We start from the raw sequence: 22,484 nt of genomic DNA, 5'->3' as shown, positions 1-22,484 counted from the left end.
TACGACACGCTATTTTGTTTTCATCAAATATAACATTTTTTTTCTATGTAATCGTACATTCAATAATAGCAATTGTAATTTGCTGTTAAATGTAATACTAAATTTTATTGAATTACAATTTTCTGGGATATTTTTTTTGTTTTTGGATAATTTGAAAAATTAAACGAGAAACATGCCATAATTTTATAAAAATTATTTTTTTACTATATATATATGATAGAGGAGTACAAAATATCTATGTTACAAAGTAAAAATACATAATTAAAAATAAGTTCAAACAACTCTTGTATATTAAACTTGTGAATTTTCCACACTCTTGAAACTTCTTTGATATCATCACTTAATCAGCTTCAGCTTCAATCTGCAACAAAATAACACAAACACATGAAGAGCAAAGAAGCATTAATAATCTAAGTTTACAGAAAATGATATAGCAAAGTGATATGCTTTTAGGGAGCATGTTTTGAGTACCTCCGGTGAGTTGAGCCTTGAGTTCTTTAAGCCGCCTACTGCTCAAATAACCTTATGAACACATCAAAAATTAAAGAGTTAGAAGATACAAGAGACTAAGTCAAATATACACTAACACGTACCATTAACCAGCCGTACAATTCAATCACTGCTCAACAAATAAGACAACAAAAGTTCTCCAGCTCCACTCAACACGTCTTCTCAGTCAAAAATCATCTTATGAGTCCTAAGAAGAAGCTAATGCAAATATTCAATATTCAGAAACTCTTAATTAAATATTATAAGAGACTAGTAGTCAATGAGAAGAAAGACTATTTATATTACTTCACGACAAAGAATTTTTTGAACCTACTTAATTATACAACTCCACCATTGCAATTTCTGATGAAGTGTCTCTAAGTCTTTAAAGGTTATCTCGAAATCAAGCTACCATATTGCTATAAAGAAACATAAAACCTACAAAAAATTATCGAATTATTGAGAGCTAATAAACAAGATTAGGGTTGAAATTAACATCTGAAGTACAAGATTTTGCCCTTTTTTCAGAACAAAATCTCCATTGAAACCCAGAAAGAAAGTGGTTCAAGACTTCAAGTCCCGTTTACTTTTATCAGCAATTCGATAAACAAAAAAAGGGAGAGTATAATTAGAAATTCTGAATCATAGAATCAAGCAGATAACATCCTTTTGCAACAAATAAATCAGATCTACAAGTCAAAACCATTAATCACAACTGGAGCTGCAAAGACGACAACATAATCTCACTGAACCTAACCACATAAAAAACGTTTCTCAATGTACTTCTTGAAATCAATCCCACACTCGGAAGAAACGAGAGACTTGTACGGAGATCTCTAGATCTGCAAGCGAGACCTTCCAATCTGATTTCAAAAGACCAAACACATAGCTAAGCGATTAAAGTGAAAAGAAGATGTGCAAGTATGTAATTACCTTAGATTTCACAATACATATGAAATAAAACGAACAGATCTAGCAGAGACGAAGAGAGATCTATACGATGGTGGGTAGGGTTTCGAGTCCCAATCTCTCTTTCTTCGACGGTGGCTAGGGATCAATTTCAAAAGGAAGAGTGAGAGGGAGAGAAACAACATGATAAAAATATGGATTTACTGAAGAAGAGGAAGATTATTCATCTGGTTTTGAATCTGCGCAAGGATTTCATCGGATGAGAAGCCTGGTTCTAAATCTGGGGAATTGATAAGGAAAAAGTAAACTAGTGTGAGAAAAAGCTTGAGAAGTGAAACAATGGAGTGAGAGGGAGAATGAAAATTTGTTAGCGGCTCTATTTTTTCACCAAGTATTTAGCAAAAAAATAGATTTATTTTTCCGCCTCAAGTATACATAGCGTTTTAAAAATACCAATGCTATCTATGTATACTACAATTAAAAAAAAATTACTAAAAATAAAATATTACTATTGAAACATAGCGTTAATATTTTAACAAACGCTATCTAAAACTAAAAGGTATATCAACTATAGCAAAAAGACATAAAACACTATATTGTAGTGCTATCAAAACTCTAATTTCTTGTAGTGAACCTTCTCCAGTGACGTTGCATGGTCATCAAATGCACTTAATCTTACTTTCTCACCACAATCATAGTAGAATACATGTGGTGATAGTAATAAAGCAGGTATATGTTGATTGAATTTAATTAGGTACTGAAAAATGAGAGTCGATGAAAGACTTACCTTTCAAGACAGATGTGGACTAACATCCTTTCCAGCGTTTGTGTCATTCCATTTCTATAAGCTTTGGTGAAACATACTTGACCCAAGACATCTAATTTAAGAACCATAAACATAGGTCATGAGGTAACCATTACGAATAACTAACAAAACTGAAAGGAATGACAACACCGACAATATATTAAAAAAGAAGCAGGCGTACACATTGAAAGGAATATAGGTTTCCTTTTGAGAAATATAATTTAAATGGAGACATTCAGACAAAACCTACATCTTTTCCTGCACATTAGCTTTCATTTTATTGAAAATAAAACAACTAATTAGAGCCAGAGTATGAAAGCAACACTGAACAATAAAAAGTCTGATTGAAAGCTTCAGACATTGAAAGAGGTGAAAAACAACAACGAACCTCGGAGATATGTATTCGTGTTTGCACGAGAAAGCATCTGCTCATGAGTCCGAAACCTAAAAAACTCTTTTGGAATAAGACCGAAAGACTCATCAACATGATCAAAAATAGTGGTTGGTGTGAAACGTATGGAGAAAGGGGAATCAATGAGCTTGAAATGTTGCGTCTTGTGACTTCAAAGTCGGACATAACATAAATTGCCCCATCACAAAGTGAATTCTCAAATTTCGAAAGGTGGTTAACATTAATCGAGCGTTGGATGACAATACTCTACATAACAATTGACAATTAGATAAACTTCAATTGAACGGAAAAATGATAAGGGAAATTATGATGGTCTCTACCTTCTCATCAATGAATAGGAAGTCTACCCCCATGAGTTGGCCGCCTTTTTTGACGTTGCGGGCAGGCCAATGACGAAGCATCCTTCCGACTATCTGTTGGTGAAGATGACCCGCTTTCAGATTTGCCAATGGAATATAGGTGAAATCTATCTTATTCAAGAGTCAATTAAAAGACAAAGTATAATCGTAGAAGCATAAAATTGTAAGCCAGAACAATATATACGACTGAAACTTACGGCAATTGAAGAAAGAGTAGTGGATGTTGCATTAAAAGAGGGATCATCAAACGACATGAATAGCCATTATACACAAAACCATAACTATGGAGATGAAAGACAGGGGAGATAGTGAAAGGGCGTGGAGTAGTGGCGAACATTAATTTCAGAGGAAGAATGAGTTAGTCTTCCAGGGCAAACAGAATGAATTGGGCTTTCAAAAGATTATACCCAAAATGAGAAGAAAAAGGATATTAAGTAAATTTCAAAAATTAGGCTTCATTAAACAGTGGGAATTGCTGACGTGACAGCACCAGAAGTGAGTAAACTTAACTTTATATATAGATTATGCTAGATTATTACACTCAGTAAACTGTTATTAGTTCGTTCTTGGGAACATATATTTCTAATGGCATTTTAATATAATAAACTATGCTTTATAAAGTTTATTATAAAATGTACTTTTATAATATGATTAAGGAGATTTTCTTATATATTCTTGATTAAAGTATAATATTGTGTTTTTTACCTTCATTTATAAAAATTACAGAACATAGGTAACAAAGATATGGTTACGGTCGTTGCACAAAAAAAAAAAAAGATATTGTTAAGGTCTATACACTTGTCCTAAGAAAAGTCTCTCCACTTTATCAAATCAACTAAAGTCTCCCCTCTATTTCTAAGTCTCCCCTCTATTTACTTTGTGTGTGTGTTTTTTTTTTTTGGCAAAAATTTTCTCACACATCATGGATTCTCCGTCCTCCATGGGATCTCAAACAACTAGGTTCAGTCTGATCTTCTTATTCTTGTTTTATTATCTTCCGTGTGCTTTAAGCCAACTAGATCCTTGGTTGTGTAATGATCTGTTTCAGTGTGGAAACATCACAGCTGGTTTCCCATTCTCGGGAGAAATTCGTCAAGAAAATTGCGGTCACCCTTCTCTGAAACTTAACTGCAACAAAAGCTCAAACACAACCTCTCTTACCCTCTCAGGCTACAACTACACTGTCCTCAATATAGACAACACATCCAACATTCTTAGACTTTCAAGACAAGATTTCTCAGGTCCTTTTTGCTCTGCTTCATTCTCCACCACACCTTTACCTTCAAATCTCTTCCAGACTTTACCATCTTACAAAAGCCTTGATGTGTTTTACGCTTGTAACCCTCGTCGCCATTTCCTTGGGAATTTCACATGTCAAATCAAAGGTCTTGGCTCGGTTATTCAAAACTCTACATATCGCAAACTTTGTGATGAGAGTTTCAGTGTGACAGTTCCTACATGTTTTTTCCAAGAGCAGAAAGTTTTGGATTTGACTCATTTAGAGAGTGTTCTTAGAAATGGATTTGAAGTGAAGGTTAAGATGGATGAGATGGATTGTCCACCAGAATGTTTATCCTCTACTGCAAGTTGCAGCTATCTTTCCGGATATTGCTGCAAATACTTTTCAGGAACGCTGAGTTGCAGCAATACAAACTTCTTTCATGGTAATGTTTTCTAAAATTTAAATCTCATCACCTGACCATTAGTCAATAGATCATAAACGTTACTAATATTTTTTTCTGCAATATAATGTTACAGATATGATTCCAAGTACACGCTCCATGCTAATAACAATTGCACAAGGTTAGAATTTACCGTTTCTTGTATATATTGAACATTCGAGGGGACTATAACTAACTTCATTATTGTGTTTTTTTTTCCAGTTGTAGGGCCAAATGTGTTTATAGTTGTGGTGATGGTTATAGCATTCTTGATCTGGAGGAAAAAAAAGCAAATGCTCTAAGAGATCAGAACCTTAATATGTTAGCAACCCTGAGAAGGTGTAGTTATTATAAGGAAATCAAGAAAATTACAAAATCATTTACAGAAGTTGTTGGACGAGGGTTTGGAACTGTATATAAAGGGAAGTTACGCGATGGTAGTAAAGTTGCAGTGAAGGTCTTGAAGGATTCAAATGGAAATTGTAAAGATTTCATCAACGAAGTCGCAAGCATGAGCCAAACATCTCATGTTAACATTGTTTCTCTGCTTGGTTTCTGCTACGAAGGATCCAAAAGAGCCATTGTATACGAATTTCTCGAGAATGGTTCTCTTGATCAGTCGTTGAATCTTGATGTCAGTACACTTTATGGAATCGCGCTAGGCGTTGCTTGGGGATTAGAGTACTTGCACTATGGCTGCAAAACAAGGATTGTGCATTTTGACATCAAACCACAGAATGTACTGTTAGATGAGAATCTCAGACCCAAGGTTGCTGATTTTGGCCTTGCTAAGCTCTGTGAGAAGCAAGAAAGCATATTGTCATTGCTTGACACGAGAGGAACTGTTGGATACATTGCTCCAGAACTGTTTTCAAGAATGTATGGGAATGTATCTCACAAGTCAGATGTGTACAGCTATGGAATGTTGGTTCTTGAGATGATAGGAGCAAGGAACAAAGAAAGAGTAGAAAATGCTAACTCGAACAACAGCTCAGCTTACTTTCCGGATTGGATCTACAAGGATCTTGAAAATGGAGATTACGTAAAGCTTTATGGTGATGGACTAACCGGAGAGGAAGAAAATATTGCCAAAAAGATGATCTTGGTGGGTCTATGGTGTATTCAGTTTTGCCCATCTGATCGTCCATCAATGAACAAAGTTGTAGAGATGATGGAAGGAAGTTTGGATTCTCTTAATCCTCCTCCTAAGCCTCTTTTGCATATGCCAATAACGCAAAATATTGCAGAATCATCAGAGCCATCAGACAAAAGCTCAATTTACTCCGAAGTATGATTCCATGACTGTTGGGAGAATCTATATTTCTGTTTTGCACCAAAATGTATCACTTTATGTATCATATATATTTGACATTTATAGGCATATTGTCCATGATGGACGGTTTTAAAACTTAGGTGGTAAACAGTAAAATGATTTTATTTTATTGGAAGGACTTGAAGTAACATTTAATTTCATTCCAGTCCAAAACTAATTGAATATGAAATAAATTGTTTGAAAACAATAACGAACCAAAAAGAATGATAAGAAGACTAAATTATATACTCAATCTACTAAATTTCGATTCGCAAGGAGATTGAGGAACATCAGCTGGGAAGGGAGGAGGAAGTAGGTATGGCTTGAGCCTTGCTAGGGTGTTGGAAGAAATATATCGCTAGACAATTGCTGGGTCAGCTCCTATCTATAGATAATATATGATATCTTTGTAATTATGTTAATTACTTCTTCACGTTTGTAATATTTAGTGTATATTCTCTAGGATAGCTTCACGCCCTCTGTATAAATAGAGTAGTGCTCATGTCTATAATCAATAAGAAGAAATATTTTTCTCTACATAGTATCAAAAGACTCTCTTTCCTAAAACACAAAGCAATATTTTTTTTTTTTCTCTTCCTTTCGTTCCTCTTCTTCGCCATGTCTACTACGTCTTCCTCCTCCTCCGCTGCAATCACCGATGCCATCAACACCAGTTCTTCCTCTTCAACTCTGGTCAGCATCAACATCAACAACATCACCAAACTTTCCTCCACCAACTACCTCACGTGGAATCGACAGATCCACTCCCTTCTTCGAGGTTATGACTTGCTTCCGTTCATCGACCCATCTCATGAACTTCCTGCCCAGACTGTCACCGTTGACGGCAAAACTACGCCTAATCCGGCGTATGCTCTCTGGCTCCGTCAAGACAACCTCCTCTACAGCGCCATCATTGGCTCCATTGAAGTTGCTCATCAGCCACTCATCGCCGCAGCGACCACCTCCCTTGAAGCATGGACCACTCTTGCTTCCACTTATGCCAAACCGCCTCGTGGTCATATCCGACAGTTGAAAGATCAACTAAAATTTCTGGTCAAAGGCACCAAAACTATTGATGAATATATGCAATTCATCAAAACCAAATCTGATGTTGTTGCTCTTCTTGGCAATCCCTATCATCCTGAAGATCTCACCGATATTGTCCTTGTTGGTCTGACCGATGACTATAAACCCGTCATCGATGCTGTTCATGGTCGTGATGTTCCAATCTCCTTTGTCGAACTTCATGAGAAACTCATCAATCGGGAATCTCATCTCCTCAATCAATCCTTGCTGCCCTCTCCGTTTCCTGTCACGGCAAACGCTGCACACAGTCGTCCTCAACACTGGAATCAATCTGCACCTAGCTCTGCGGCTTCCAAGCAACGCTACTCTGGCCACACCAACAATCGATCTCATCAATCTGGTCATCGTAGACCCTATCTTGGCAAGTGTCAAGCATGCGGTGTTCAAGGTCACACCGCCCAACGGTGTTCCCAATTTTGCATTGTCTCCTCTGGCCAACAGTCTCAGTCGCGTGGCTTCTCCTCCTCGCAGCCTCAGGCATATCACGCCCTCACCGGCCCCAGCGAGTCACCTTCGTGGCTTGTCGACAGTGCTGCTTCACACCACATCACTTCTGACCTTGCCAATCTATCCCTTCACTCTCCTTACAACGGCAGTGAAGAAGTGGTGATTGGCGATGGTAAAGGTCTCCCTATCACACATACGGGTTCTACTCACTTACCCTCTTCTACACGTTCACTCATTTTACGCAACGTTTTACGTGTTCCCAATATTACCAAGAACCTCATATCTGTTAAGAAACTATGTACTGACAATGGTGTGTCTGTGGAATTTTCTCCCAATGACTTTCAGGTGAAGGATCTCAACTCGGGGGTGCCGGTTCTAACGGGCCAATCTAGAGGTGGTGGATATGAGTGGCCGTGTCGTGTTCCAGCTCCCTCTGCTTTTTCTTTACAAGTCTCTGTTCCTTTGTCAATCTGGCATTCTAGATTAGGCCATCCGTCTATTTCAGTTTTAAAAACAGTTATTCGAAATTCTTCATTTTCAGTTTCTAGTAAAGAAGTTTTTGGTCATTGCCATGCGTTCTCACTCAATAAAAGTCACAAAACACCATTCTCTATCTCGTCTCTCTCTTCCTCCAAGCCACTTGAACTTGTTTTTTCTGATGTGTGGACTTATCCTATTCATTCAATCGATGGTTACAAATACTATGATCATTTTACTCACTATGTTTGGCTATATCCTCTTCGAGAAAAGTCCGACGTCAGAGACACGCTCATTCGTTGGAAAGCGTTGGTGGAGAACAAGCTACAACAACGTCTGGTGTCTTTCTACAGCGATAATGGTGGTGAGTACATTGCACTTGCAGACTTCCTTAGCAACAGTGGAATCACACATCTCACGACGCCACCCCACACACCGGAGCACAATGTGTTCTCGGAACGACGGCATCGGCACATTGTCGAGACAGGCCTTGCTCTCCTTTCACATGCCTTTATACCTATCACTTACTGGAGTTATGCCCTCACCACTACGGTGTACCTCATCAATCGTTTGCCTACGCCAACACTTGCCAACGCTAATCCATATGAAAAGCTTTTCCAAACCCCTCCCAACTACTCCAAACTCAAGGTATTTGGTTGTCTTTGTTATCCCTGGCTTCGTCCATACACCAAACACAAATTAGATAATCGTTATGTGTCGTGTGTATTCCTTGGTTACTCTTCCACTCAAAGTGCTTTTTTGTGCCTTGATCCTGTCTCTACTCGGATCTATGTGTCTCGTCACGTTTCTTTCATTGAAAACTCCTTTCCTTTCAAAACACTCTCTTCCCAACCTTCCGTCATATCCCCTGTTTTTCCTCTCAACACATCTCCACCACACACACTTGTCTCGCCACGATCACTATCTCCACCACCAGATGTTGCGCCCCCAGGTTTGGCTCCTTCACCACAACCACGCGCCGTCTCTGATTCCAGCTTGCACCTCGTCTCCACATCGGTGTCGCCCGTCTCTGTTCACTGTCCTTTGCCTCTCTCTCCACTCTCAGCATCGGCTTCGACTCCTATCTCTCCAACGCAGCCCTCGTCGTCATCTGAATCTCTTGGTTCCACTACATCATCTCCATCGCTCTCCGACTCACTCTCTGCCTCGTCTTCACCATCCACACAACATCACCACAATGTGCATCCTATGGTCACACGCGCCAAAAATAATATCACTAAGCCTGTCAAGAAATTTTCTCTTGTTGCCTTGTCCAGTGATTCTGAAGTTGAGCCCAATTGTGTTACTCAAGCATTGAAAGATCAACGCTGGCGAGGTGCAATGGGCTCTGAATTTAACTCTGCAGTCCGTGAACACACTTGGGATCTCATACCACCTAATCCATTTCTTAATCTCGTTGGGAACAAGTGGGTTTTCCGCATCAAAAGAAAACCCGACGGCTCCATTGATCGGTTCAAGGCATGTTTGGTCGCCAAAGGGTTCCATCAACGTCCAGGTATTGACTTCTTCGAGACTTACAGCCCCGTCATCAAACCTACCACCATTCGACTCATTCATGACTTGGCGGTGTCACGAGATTGGGTTCTCCGGCAACTGGACGTCAACAACGCTTTCTTGCAGGGCACTCTAACCGAAGATATCTACATGAAATAGCCAGTTGGATTTGTTGATCGTGACAAACCGGACCATATTTGCAAACTTCGCAAGGCACTTTACGGTCTTAAGAAAGCGCCTCGTGCTTGGTACTTAGAGCTCAAGACATTCTTACAAGAATCCGGTTTCACGAACTCTCTCTCCGATGCCTCCCTCTTCTCTCTTCTCACCAAGGATGTCACCATTTATGTCCTACTCTACGTTGATGACATCATTGTCACAGGAAACGATCCCCGCCACGTAGAACGGTTTATTGCTCTCCTTAGCGCTCGTTTTTCACTCAAAGATCAAGGTGAGCTTAGCTATTTCTTGGGCATCGAAGTGGTTCGATCCAACACCGGTCTTCACCTCTCTTAACGCAAGTACATCAATGACTTATTGGCTCGCGTTCATATGCCTAACGCCAAGCCTATTACGACTCCAATGTCCACCGACACTCTTCTTCAACTCTGTTCTGGTACCCCTCTTCCTGATGGTTCTGAATATTGTATGGTTGTGGGGAGTCTCCAATATCTTCACTTTACACGTCCCCACATTGCTTTTGCGGTCAACAAACTCTCCCAGTTCATGCATTGTCCCACTGACCTTCACTAGGTCACGGTAAAATGTGTTCTGTGGTATCTCTCTGGCACTCTTGATCATGGTATTCTACTTCGTCGCACAACCAATTTTAATCTTCATGCATTCTCTGATGCCGATTGGGCTGGCAATCGCGATGACTACACCTCCACCAGCGCCAATATTGTTTACTTGGGTCCTAATCCCATTACCTGGTCCTCCAAGAAGCAGAAGACGGTTGCTCGGTCTTCTACTGAAGCCGAGTATCGTGCGGTGGCTGATACTGCTGCAGACCTTCGATGGATCACATCTCATATGCAGGAACTCGGCATCACCTCCTCTTCTCAACCTGTTATCTATTGTGATAACGTTGGTGTTACTTATCTTAGTGCCAATCTCGTTTTTCACTCATGAATGAAGCATGTGGCGCTTGATTATCACTTTATCCGTGAAATGGTCCAATCCGGCTTCCTGCGCGTTGCTCATATCTCCTCCAAGGATCAGCTACCAGATGCACTTACCAAACCAGTTTCCCGTTCTATCTCGCAGCTCACTCCTCCAAGATAGGCCTCTCTCCCAGTCGTTTATCTTGCGGGGGCGTATAGAGAATATATGATATCTTTGTAATTATGTTAATTACTTCTTCATCACGTTTGTAATATTTAGTGTATATTATCTAGGATAGCTTCACGCCCTCTGTATAAATAGAGCAGTGCTCATGTCTATAATCAATAAGAAGATATATCTTTCTCTACACTATCTCCTTGCAAAATTTTCTAGCTACGTTTTCCCGACACTCGAGCTCTTGTTGCAGCTTGGATTTCTCCTCATTGAGAAAAGACATAGTGATTGGCAATTTTGCTTCTCTGAGGCCTAAGCTATCGATTTCTTTCTGGACAATGTTTAGTTGGTCCTTGATGTAACTGATCGCTTCAAGATTACCCATCCCCTCAATGGAAATCATCCTACAAAAGGAAATAAGATTTTTTGTAGTAAAAAAAATCTTACTAGATTTGAGGGATAAGTAATAACCATATGTTCCATAAATTGAAAAGCATAAGTTTACCTAGTTGATTGATGTTCACTTTTGAATGTCTTGTCTTGATGGATAAGTGTTTACTTGCAGATCCTGGAAATAAAAAATATGTTCTATGTTAGACATATTTTAACCAAAGAAAGTCATATGACGAAATCAAACTTAGATACACCGAACTCAGAAAACATCAAAGTTAAATCTATGAAACTATCAGCTAGCTTAGCTTTCTCCATACCATAGACAAGGTTCCAAATTCTAAACCTAAAAAACATAGAAACAAAGAAGCTACATAACCCCAACACCATACGAACCCTAGCACAATTATTCAATCGAAGCGGACTAAAAAAATTACTCCTAAAAACTTCAAACGCAGACGAATCTAACCTCGTGAAAGCCAAACCCTAGACTAGTAGGACAACAAACACTAGATCCCAGCGATAAACCCTAAAATTACCAATGATACAAGCGAGAAAATTGAAACAGGTCAAAATATTATACTCCCTCCGTTTCAAAATATAAGATGTTTTAGAGAAGTTTTTTGTTTCATAATATAATATGTTTTCAAGTTTCTATGCAACTTTTAGATTAGTTTAGTATTTTATATTATGCAGTATTGTTTATGATTGATTGAACTTGTTAAAAGTAAAGACTTTTTAATCTGTGTGTTTTAGTTGAAACATCCTATATTTTGAAACGGAGGGAGTAATATTTTGCTGAAAATTAACCTAGATAATTTGTAACAAAGAGAACAATGGATTTCAAGATGAGATGAAAACAAACCTTGTTGTTTGGCTTGTGGCAGTGAATATTGTAGAATAGAATATAATTTGAGTTGCTCTATAATAATGAGTTTGATACAAGATGCTCACATATGTATATATAGTAATTAACATTAACATATTGCTAAGTAATGTTAACTTTCCTAATCCTAACCCCTCAAGCGTTAGCTGTTCTTCGGATAACAGATGTTACTGATCAAAACGGAAGTGAATGGGTGTCTGATACAGGTGCGAGCTCTCATGTGACCAGCTCTTCTCATCATCTGCACCAATCACAAGCTTATGAAGGCAATGAAGCAGTAATGATGGGAGACGGTAGTTTCTTACCAATCACTCATACTGGATCAGCAAGTCTCCCTTCAACCTCTGGTAATCTACCTCTTAACGATGTACTTGTCTGTTCTGGTATTGCTAAATCCTTGTTATCTGTCTCAAAACTTACAACCGATTATCCATGTGGTTTTCAATTTGACTGTGATGATGTGCGTATTTATGATAAGGCAACAAGGGGATGGTTAACAAAGGGCAGACACAGTAATGGACTTTATACACTGGGAAAGGGAAACTTACGTGGTGGAGCTTCACTTCAAGTTAATTTCTCGTCAAGACAGCAACCAGTTACTGGCGATACTTGGCATAAGAGATTGGGGCATCCACATATGCAAGTTCTCCAGCAATTATCTACAATAAAAACTATAGTTATCAACAATAAAAGAACAACCAAGATCTTTGAAGCTTGCCAACTTGGGAAAAGTGCTAAATTACCTTTTTCTGCTTCAACTTTTGTATCAACTAGACCCCTGAAAAGAATATATTGTGATCTATGGGGTCCTTCACCAATAATGTCAGTTCAAGGCTTCAAATATTATGTGATCTTTATTGATAACTACTCAAGATTATGCTCGCTCTACCCTCTCAAGCTCAAGTCAGATTTTCTACAAACATTCTATGGTTTTCAAGCGCTTGTGGAAAATTTATATCAATGCAAGATTGGTACCTTTCAGTGTGATGGTGGGGTGAGTTCACTAGCAAGCAGTTTATAGCTCATTTGCATGCAAATGGAATCCAACATCTCATATCATGTCCACACACACCACAGTAAAATGGGTTAGCTGAATGAAACACAGACATATTATTGAGTTAGAATTGTCTATGATGTTTCAAGGAACAGTACCTCAAAAGTACTGGGTTGAAGTATTCTACACGGCTAATTTTCTCATCAATTTCCTGCCTACCTCTGCGTTGAACAAGAATCAGAGTCCTTATGTAGTCTTGACAGGTCGAGCTCCTAACTACACTGCTCTCAGAGTATTTGGCTGTGCTTGTTATCCGAGCTTACGGGACTCAAAACACTCGATCTGAGCTATAATCAGCTAACCGGGTCGATTCCTCCGTCAATCGGATCCTTACCGGAGCTATCCAATCTGATTCTGTGTCATAACCACTTGAACGGATCGATTCCTCAGTTCCTCTCGCAAACGTTAACCCGAATCGATCTCAAACGGAACAATCTCACCGGCGTTATTCTCCGACGTCTCTTCCCCCGTCGATGCAATACCTCTCGCTCGCTTGGAACCAGCTAACCGGACGAGTAGACCGGGTTTTACTCAGATTAAATCAGCTCAATTACCTCGATCTCAGCTTAAACCGGTTTACCGGCGCAATCCCCGGTCAGATCTTCGCCTTCCCGATTACCAACCTCCAGTTACAACGCAATTTCTTCTACGGCGCGATTCAACCGGCGAATGAAGTAACGATTTCGACCGTCGATTTAAGCTACATCAGATTTCGACCGTCGATTTAAGCTACATCAGATTCTTTTGTGTTCTTGACAGAGGGAGTCTGAACTGGAGGAGTCTTGACTGAAGAAGCCGGAGCTGTTGAGTTCTTGCTAATATCTAACGCAGAGAAAAATACAGTAATAATATGGAAATATGCTAAAACTAATTTTGCGTACCCTTGTTGGTTTTTGGTATAACCAATGATTTCAAAGTGACTTATCCTTTTATGGAATGTACCCTTGTGTGAAATCATAAGCTAAACAAACAAAAATTCTATTTACAAAAGTTCTAAATAGAAAAGCTTGAGACTAAGACAGAACAGATTAAATATTAAACAGGATATGTCAAAATCAATTTGTTCATCAGAGGAGGATTCAGAAATAATATCCATGCACCTGTCCTTAGTTTCAAACAAATCATCTTCAACAGCTGTATGAAAAGTCAACAAATTCAATTCCTTACGCCTCTCCCATCTTATTCAAAGTCAACTAAAGACAGCTCTTTAAATTCACTTCTGTTTCTTTATTTTTGGTTTCTAAATCACAGCAAAAGTATCCTCACACCTCATGGGATCTCCAACAACTGGGTTCTGTCTTATCTTGTTTTTCTTGTTATATCATCTTCCTTGTGCTCTAAGTAAAGAAGACCCAAGTGGCTTATGTGGAACTCCGTTTCAGTGTGGCAATATCACCGCTGGTTTCCCTTTCACGGGACAAAATCGCAATGCGTACTGCGGTAACTCTTCTCTTGAACTTACCTGCAACAAAAGGTTCAACACAACCTCTCTTATGATCTCAGGCTACAACTACACTGTCCTCAATATAGATAACAAATCCAACATTCTTAGACTTTCAAGACAACATTTCTCAGGTTCTTTCTGCTCTGCTTCATTCTCCTCCACACCTTTACCTTCAGATCTCTTCCAGAATTTACCATCTTATAAAACCCTCACCGTGTTCTACGCTTGTGACCCACGTTCGTCATTTCCCTGGGAATTTCACATGTCCAGTGGCAGTGACAGGTCTTGGCTCTTTAATTCAAAACTCTACATATCATAAACTTTGTGATGAGAGTTTCACTGTCACGGTTCCTACGAGTTTCGTTCCAGAGGAAGAAGCTCTGAATTTAACCAATTTGGAAAGTGTTTTGAGAAAAGGATTTGAGGTGAAGTTGAAGGTGATAAATGAGATATTTTGTCAAGAATGTTTATCCTCAGGTGGAAGCTGTGGCTTTCAATTATCAAGACAGGTTTGCTACAAGAACGTTTCAGGATCAAGAATCAGTTGCCGTACTACAACTTATATATCTGGTGGTACAAACATCAAGAATAGCTCCACTCTGATAATAATAAGTACAGGTTAGTCTTGTTTGGCTAGAGTCATTGTTTCGAATAGCGTTTTTGGACTGTACTGTTTAAAGAAATTATAGTTTTGAACTGTAATTTTGTATTTTTCAGTTGCAGGGTCAATATTAGCTTTATTTGTGGTGATGATTCTAGCATTCTTGTTATGGGAGAGAAGGAAAAAAAATGCTCTAAGAGATCAGAACCTTGATATGTTAGTAACGCTGAGACGGTATAGTTATAGGGAAATCAAGAAAATTACAAAAAGTTTTACAGAAGTTGTTGGAAGAGGAGGATTTGGAACTGTATATAAAGGGAAGTTACGCGATGGTAGTAAAGTTGCGGTGAAAGTCTTGAAGGATTCAATGGGAAACTGTGAAGATTTTATTAACGAAGTGGCAAGCATGAGCCAAACGTCTCATGTTAACATTGTTTCTCTGCTTGGTTTCTGTTATGATGAAGGATCCAAAAGAGCGATTGTGTATGAATTTCTAGAGAATGGTTCTCTTGATCAGTTCATATCTAAGTCAGGGGATTTAAATGTGAGTACACTTTATGGAATCGCGCTTGGTGTTGCTAAGGGAATTGAGTACTTGCACTATGGCTGCAAAACAAGGATTGTTCATTTTGACATTAAACCACAGAATGTGTTGTTAGATGACAACCTCAGACCCAAAGTTTCTGACTTTGGTCTTGCTAAGCTCTGTGAGAAGCAAGAAAGCATATTATCGTTGCTTGACACAAGAGGAACGATAGGATACATTGCTCCGGAGTTGTTTTCTAGAATGTATGGAAGTGTATCTCACAAGTCAGATGTGTACAGCTAGGGAATGTTGGTTCTTGAGATGATTGGAGCAAGGAACAAAGAAAGAGTTCAAAATGGTGATTCAAACAGCAGCTCAGCTTACTTTCCGGATTGGATTTACAAGGATCATGAAAATGGAGATGATGCAAGACTTCTTGGCGATGAACTAACTCGAGAGGAAGAAGAGATTGCCAAAAAGATTATCTTGGTCGGTCTATGGTGTATACAGTTTCCCCATCAGATCGTCCATCAATGAACAAAGTCGTAGAGATGATGGAAGGTAGTTTGGATTCTCTTAAGGCCCCTCCTAATCCTAAGCCTCTTTTGCATTTGCCAATGCAAGATCTTTCAGAGTCATCTCGGCCATCAGAGGAAAGCTCAATTTACTCAGAAGTTTGAACCCATGAATGTTGGAACCTATAAAAACAACTGTATATCATCTAAGTCTCGTATTCGGTTTTTCAGTTATGTTTAGGTTTCGTTTTTTATTGGGTTTGTGAAAAGTAAATGTAAACTAAAATAGGAATTATTTTGGTTTGATTAGGGTTGTTGAAAACATTACTACCACGTTATCAAACTAGTTAGTCATTACAGCTTTTGTACCATGACAAAGTTACAACCAAATATGAAATCAAGACTTTTGAGTTTCATCTGTTTCTATCAGAACACAAATACACAAACCTGAGAGAAAAAACAAAACACACACGTCATAATTTATGCAGCAACATATCATCAAGTGGCTGCAGAAAGAAAACAAAATACATGGATTAAAGAAACAGGAGTTACAAATAACCTGTTTTGGCGGATGGTTCGACCGGGTTTTATGTCACCAGACTAGACCTTTTTTCCTTCTAAACCTATCAACACTCATTCGGGACTTTTCGGGTTTACTAGTCTTCTTAGATTTCTCCAGCTGGCTGTCTACACTGTTTCTAGAAACTTCCGGAAGGCAGCAGCCGAGTTGAAACGTATCAGAACGGCCATTCTCAGAAGGCTTGCTCTGGCTTTTGGTTGTGTCTGTTGTTGCAGTCTTGGTCGAACCATTTCTTGATCCCTTAGGTTTGGAAATCGATATTACGAATTTCTTCAGATGTTTTATGAACTCCGGATAGAGTTCTAGGTTGCAGTGTCCTCCTCCAGATACCCATAAGGGTTCATACTTCTCTTTTGAAAGTTGCCAAAGTTGTTTTCCGTGAGAACAATCAACTACTTCATCTGCTGTCCCCTACCAGACCAAACAAGAGACTCACATTCAGAGCACAACATATTGATATCTTTGACTTATCCATGTTTACCGGGTGAAACAAATATATACAAAAGTTATGCCACAAGAGAATACAGATCATTCTCTATTCAAGAACTTGAGCATCACTTACATGGATTACTAAGACAGGACAGGTAACTGCACTGATCTTGTCGATATTCTGAAGCAATGAATTGGACGTGTAAGCATTAATACATGGAAAGAAGAACAAACATGGCAACATCGTTAACTAAATTACCTTGTAAATATCAAACCAATAAGTACGTTTAACCGGATACAAAACTCTCATCCCAGAGAGAATAGGGCTGTGCAAAACCACACCTCTCAAATTAGGCGTGCGTGAAGCTAGATCAATCGTTGGTCCACTACCAACAGACTGACCGTATAATATCAGTTGATCATCTTTTACACCATACTGCTCCTTGAGGCAGGTATATGACGCATCTATATCAGCATATGTGTTATATTCACTTGCCTGATTCAAGTAACAAATTTCAACCCATCAGAAACAATCCCTGGCCCCTCTAACTTATCAGTAGAGAGCCAGATGAAATTTTCATATAAATATTCCGAAATGAAAAGTTCCAAGCTAAAGATATTACCTTTCCAGTAGACTGACCATAACCAGAGTAATCATACCTGGAAAAAAGGAAAAATCAATGGACTGATTAAAGAACGATCACCAACTCGTCATCCGATAAGAAAACAGAAAAGTTTGTGCTTTCTAGTAGTGTACACTTCTACATATGAAACAAACTATTCAAACATATTACAATTCTGAGTCTTCATGAGAATTCAGTGGATGTAGAAAACGCATAGCTCTGATGTTAGAACATATCCAAAATCTACTTATGGCATATCAACTACTAAAAATATGACTGAAACAGTTGCAATGATATGCTTGCATCACAAAAGTAAAATTATTTCAACATTTGGGGAAAAAAAAACTTAATTTCACATCCAGATATGAATAAATGCCTTGAAGAGTCAACAAGACCCAGAAATTCTGGCTAAAAAATCTATGACTTTCACATAGATTTTGTCATTATACTGTCACAATTATAGAATATAAGCACCATTACTAATCACCAATTCCAAAACCACATCTTCCTATTCAATTTAAGACCAAATTTGGATTGTAAAATCCAAAACTTTCTACTTCAATCAATAAACCCATCATCAGAAAAATCGAAGCTTTTATAAGATAAAACAGAGATAAAGATTTAAACTTTACCCCATGAGATTAACTCGGAGACGATTACTAAGCTCGACGAAAAGCTCAAACATCTGACCCAAATCAGCAGCGTTACCATGTGAATACAAAAGCGTACCATTAGCTTTAGGATGCTTAACATAAACAGCTACAATCTCGTTACCACGACGTGTCTTTAGCTTCAACACATCGACATCGTCACGGCGAGGCACTTCGGTTATGTACAACCGGTCAACGTCCGGTGCGAACCCGTACGACGGTGGTGATGGCGGGAAAAAAGCGAACTTTGCGGCGATTGATGAAGTTACTCCTCCCATGGTGATTCTCTTATCATCACACAACAGCGGAAACACTTGTTACTCATAAATTAGTAGAAACCCTAAAGACTTTTGATTTGATTTTGAGTTTTGGGTTTTTGAGATCTTAAATTAAATGTGAAAGGAAAAAAGGAGAAAAGGACAGACCGATGAAGAAAAAAAAAAAAGATAAAGAAGGAGAAAGAAAAAGTTGAAAAGGAAAGAGTTTGTTTTTTTGGATTTGAGGTTTTATGGTTGACACGACGGTGGCGCGTGAGAGATTTGACCGGCGCGTGTGGGATGAGAAGAATAGTTATGAAGTGTTTAAAAAATCGGCGATGAGATAATGGTATAATGGAGCTTTCACTTCTTCTTTTTTTTAAAAAAAAATTATTATGTTAAATATCTTTATTTCATTACAAAAATAAGTCATGATTCATGAGTCAAAGAAAAAAAAAAAAAAGAGAAAGTATTAATTGTGTTGGCATTAGTCCGCCTAAATTATGAGATTAATCAAAGTATCAAATGTCCAATTTTTGTGAATACGTACGTGTCTATTTAATTTTGTTTATTGTTTGGAAATCAATTCTGTGTATATATTTGAGAAATTATAATGAAAAGGAGTGAAAAGTATTTGAAGCTTATATCGTTGACTCAAAGCTTGATTGGAAAAAGGCATAGTAGACTATTAGCATTATATAACACATTTCATTGATTGGTATAATATGTTTCATTGATTGGTAGAGCAGTGAATGATTATATATTATATTAAATAAATATTTTTAAACATCTAATGAATATTATAAATTGTTATACATGTAATTTATAATTTAATAGCTTTAAATATATATAATGTAACACATTAATTACAAAATAATTAATATATGTTATACAAAATTATAAAACACATATCTATATTTACATTTTTAATTTCTATAATATTTAAATATTTATCATATAACAAATTAAACTAAAATACAATAAGAATATATTTTATCAACGTTATATCTAATTATTATATTATTTTAAATGATAACATTAAAAAATTACTGATAAATATTATCTTATAAAAAAAATTTATGATTTATGAAATCCTAATTTTATCTATTTTTTTACAAAATAAATTAATTATATAAAATTATTTAAATGTATTAATATATTAATTACAAATATATATTATCTTATAACAAATAAACTTATGTTTTATGAAAGCATAATTTTTTATATTTTTACAAAATAAATTAATTACATAAAATTATTTTAACACATATTAACATTTTAGAAGTAAATGCTTGGCAAATATTTCAAATGAGACCATATTTTAGAGAGCATATGAGAGCATCTGCAGCTTCTAAATGCTCTTTTATATACTCTATTAACAAATACGGATTGAATGATAAAAATAAAAAAGTTCATTCATATGCTCCTACAATCAAGGCCTCGTTATGGTTGTTTTTGTTTTTGCACAAGTCATTACGGTTGTTCTAAGAATGAAACTTTTTATTTTTTGTGCCAACAAGAACTTTCATTACTTAAATCTCAAAAGAGGGAAGTTCATACAAACAACTGTTAAAAGGCAAACAAAGGGGATAAAGATAATGGTTACACGAGTTTTCCAAATGGATAAAATTTGAAAAATCTTTTGGGATCATCGCAAAATCGACCATGAAGAAGGACTTCGTGAATTCCCTCATCAACTTGTGATCATAGATACCATGCGCATGATATGCGACCAAACTTTTAGAAAAGTGCTCCATGAGAGAGACAAAGATTAGGATACTAGCCAACACGAGAAGGATGATAAACAAGAACTTGAGGATCTTCATACTTGAGGGCTTATAACTCATGGCATTAGGTTAAGCAACAATCGGAAGATGTAACTAATAGGTACAAATACATAACATAGCATGTAGGTCCTCCCTCTCATGAAGCCAAAGGCCATGGAGGTTAAGGAGATGCACAAGAAGCTTGTACTCGGTTGCACCTTGGGAGGGAGACAACAACCCGAGCTTACATCCTTTTGGCATGGATGGTAATGGGGGTCTCAACAAAGTTGTAGTAATATAGATAGATAACAAAACCGTAACATAGCAGGTGGGTCCTCCTTTGCATGAAACCAATGGCCGTGGAGGTTAATAAAATCCCTACAAAGCTTGTAGTTGGAGTTGCCAAGACATCGAAGAACAAACCCTAGTTTCAAAAGGAGATAGAGGGTATTGGGGGTTTTACAAGTAAGGTAGAGGGTATTGGGGGTTTTACAAGTAAGGTTCCTGCAAGTGATTTTATCCTTAGCTGATTCTATTGATTGGGTTCTGATAAGTAGTAATGACCCACAAAAGTAACAAAATTTGACTAGATATCAATCGACGTCTTCTATCAGCTGGTTCTAGAAGAAACAATGATATGCTAATATGGGGCAAAAGGATATTCAGATTTTTGGATGTTTTAATTGTGCAACACCTTAAAGAGGTAAATAGGCCTAGGCCCATATGGTAAGAATAAGGGTCAAAACGAGGAACACCCAAAAGAAATCAGTACTCCTCTTTAGTGTCGCCAATACTCCTCTTTTGTTTCATCGTCTCATCAGTACGCCAGATTCTACATGCCATCGTCGGAGAAATCATACATCGGACTTTCCTCAATTGGAGACATCTCAGGAACTTGTTGCAAGAACGGAAGGGTATCACTTGGGGCATAGTATAGAGGGTTTGTAACGTCGGCGCTAAGATACGAAGGTGAGACGCTTCAGATGCGGTCGAGAGCTTACCAGATTATGAGATATGGATGTGCTACAAGAGTCACTCCCAATTCCGTCAGAAGAAGTCACGCTGGTAGAAGAAAGCTCATTTGGGTTCAGATTGGAAAGGGGAAACAAAGGTAGGGATGGGATTTGTCAAAGGCTAACTCCGGTGAGCTTTTCAAGACTCATCCAAGATTTTCCCCCGTCGATTAAGGGTAATGAGAGATTGGGCTGGTATGATTGAGTAGACAGCCAAAACAAAAGCGAAACAGAGCACGACATATGAAGAAAACAAGCAGCGGATTAAAATTCCTCACAACAGCAAGCAGAGACTTTACCGGCACCAGACAAGGGTTCCGAAAAGGCATCTCGATGTTCGAGCTTGGGAGAAAAAATTATATATAAGTTGAATGAAACTAAAAATGGAACTGTTATATATAATATTTGTAACGCCCCAACCCCCACCTCTCAGTAGGTCCCATGTCTACTCCTGGCCCATGGACCCACCTCACTTAGTGGTCCCATATCCTCTCACTAGGCCAATGGGTCCATTCATATCTGACAGTAGGTTTGCTATGTCTGAAAGGCTTTAAAGACTTGTTTACCGTCCCTACAAATTACCACATGATCTTTCCCTGTGTTTTTTTCTCACTCTAAAAGTTCCAACAATCAGTTTTTGGAAAGTCACCCATCATGTAACTACTCCAGCCAAAGCACGCTTAACTCTGGAGTTCTCTCAGGACCCTTAACCGAAAAGATAAGTGTACTTTGGTGACATAGGTTGCCAAATCAATTCTTTTAAACCTCTTCCCAAACTGGGATGTCACAACTCACCTCCACTAACAATTTGCAACGTCCTCGTTGCGCACACCCCCGATGTGTGAGCCCGCTCGACTACACACTCAGCTGGGTTCGGCCCTGATACCACTTATAAGCCATGATCGCAACTTCTCAGTAGGTCCCGTGTCCACTCCTGGCCCATCCACCTCGCTTAGTCGGCCCCACATTCTTTCAATAGGCCTGTGGACCCACCAATATC

At 38.2% G+C, this 22,484-nt stretch overlaps 3 protein-coding genes and 1 pseudogene across 4 annotated transcripts; 2 read left to right on the top strand and 2 right to left on the bottom strand.

Annotated features, from left to right (window-relative positions):
* Positions 1-356: 356 nt before the first annotated feature.
* LOC147937208 (uncharacterized) lies at positions 357-3,228 on the bottom strand. The gene is made up of 8 exons (XM_087468709.1): positions 3,172-3,228; positions 2,936-3,085; positions 2,793-2,861; positions 2,592-2,742; positions 2,186-2,276; positions 1,273-1,352; positions 472-522; positions 357-361 (listed from the first exon to the last, which is right to left on the bottom strand). The coding sequence occupies exons 1-8, from the start codon at positions 3,226-3,228 to the stop codon at positions 357-359; spliced, it is 654 nt and encodes a 217-aa protein (XP_087324835.1).
* A 629-nt stretch (positions 3,229-3,857) lies between these two features.
* LOC104719490 (LEAF RUST 10 DISEASE-RESISTANCE LOCUS RECEPTOR-LIKE PROTEIN KINASE-like 2.2) lies at positions 3,858-6,043 on the top strand (annotated as a pseudogene). The gene is made up of 3 exons (XR_015568547.1): positions 3,858-4,638; positions 4,733-4,777; positions 4,858-6,043. The product of XR_015568547.1 is annotated as an LEAF RUST 10 DISEASE-RESISTANCE LOCUS RECEPTOR-LIKE PROTEIN KINASE-like 2.2 (transcript).
* An 8,263-nt stretch (positions 6,044-14,306) lies between these two features.
* LOC104720560 (LEAF RUST 10 DISEASE-RESISTANCE LOCUS RECEPTOR-LIKE PROTEIN KINASE-like 2.3) lies at positions 14,307-16,509 on the top strand. The gene is given in 4 exon segments (XM_087469279.1): positions 14,307-14,762; positions 14,764-15,142; positions 15,242-16,162; positions 16,165-16,509. Coding segments are annotated over 4 exon segments (1,878 nt in total). The 5' UTR covers positions 14,307-14,351; the 3' UTR covers positions 16,332-16,509.
* Positions 16,479-19,368, bottom strand: LOC104719489 (uncharacterized). The gene is made up of 6 exons (XM_010437422.3): positions 18,431-19,368; positions 17,799-17,835; positions 17,435-17,671; positions 17,309-17,356; positions 16,726-17,157; positions 16,479-16,613 (listed from the first exon to the last, which is right to left on the bottom strand). The coding sequence occupies exons 1-5, from the start codon at positions 18,724-18,726 to the stop codon at positions 16,759-16,761; spliced, it is 1,017 nt and encodes a 338-aa protein (XP_010435724.1). The 5' UTR covers positions 18,727-19,368; the 3' UTR covers positions 16,479-16,613; positions 16,726-16,758.
* Positions 19,369-22,484: the final 3,116 nt, after the last annotated feature.

This window comes from Camelina sativa, chromosome 10, assembly GCF_030686135.1.
Source record: "Camelina sativa cultivar CO46 ecotype springtype chromosome 10, ASM3068613v1".
Taxonomy (NCBI): domain Eukaryota; kingdom Viridiplantae; phylum Streptophyta; class Magnoliopsida; order Brassicales; family Brassicaceae; genus Camelina; species Camelina sativa.
The sequence above is the reverse complement of the archived record's forward strand: the minus strand, read 5'-3'. Positions and strand labels throughout refer to the sequence as shown.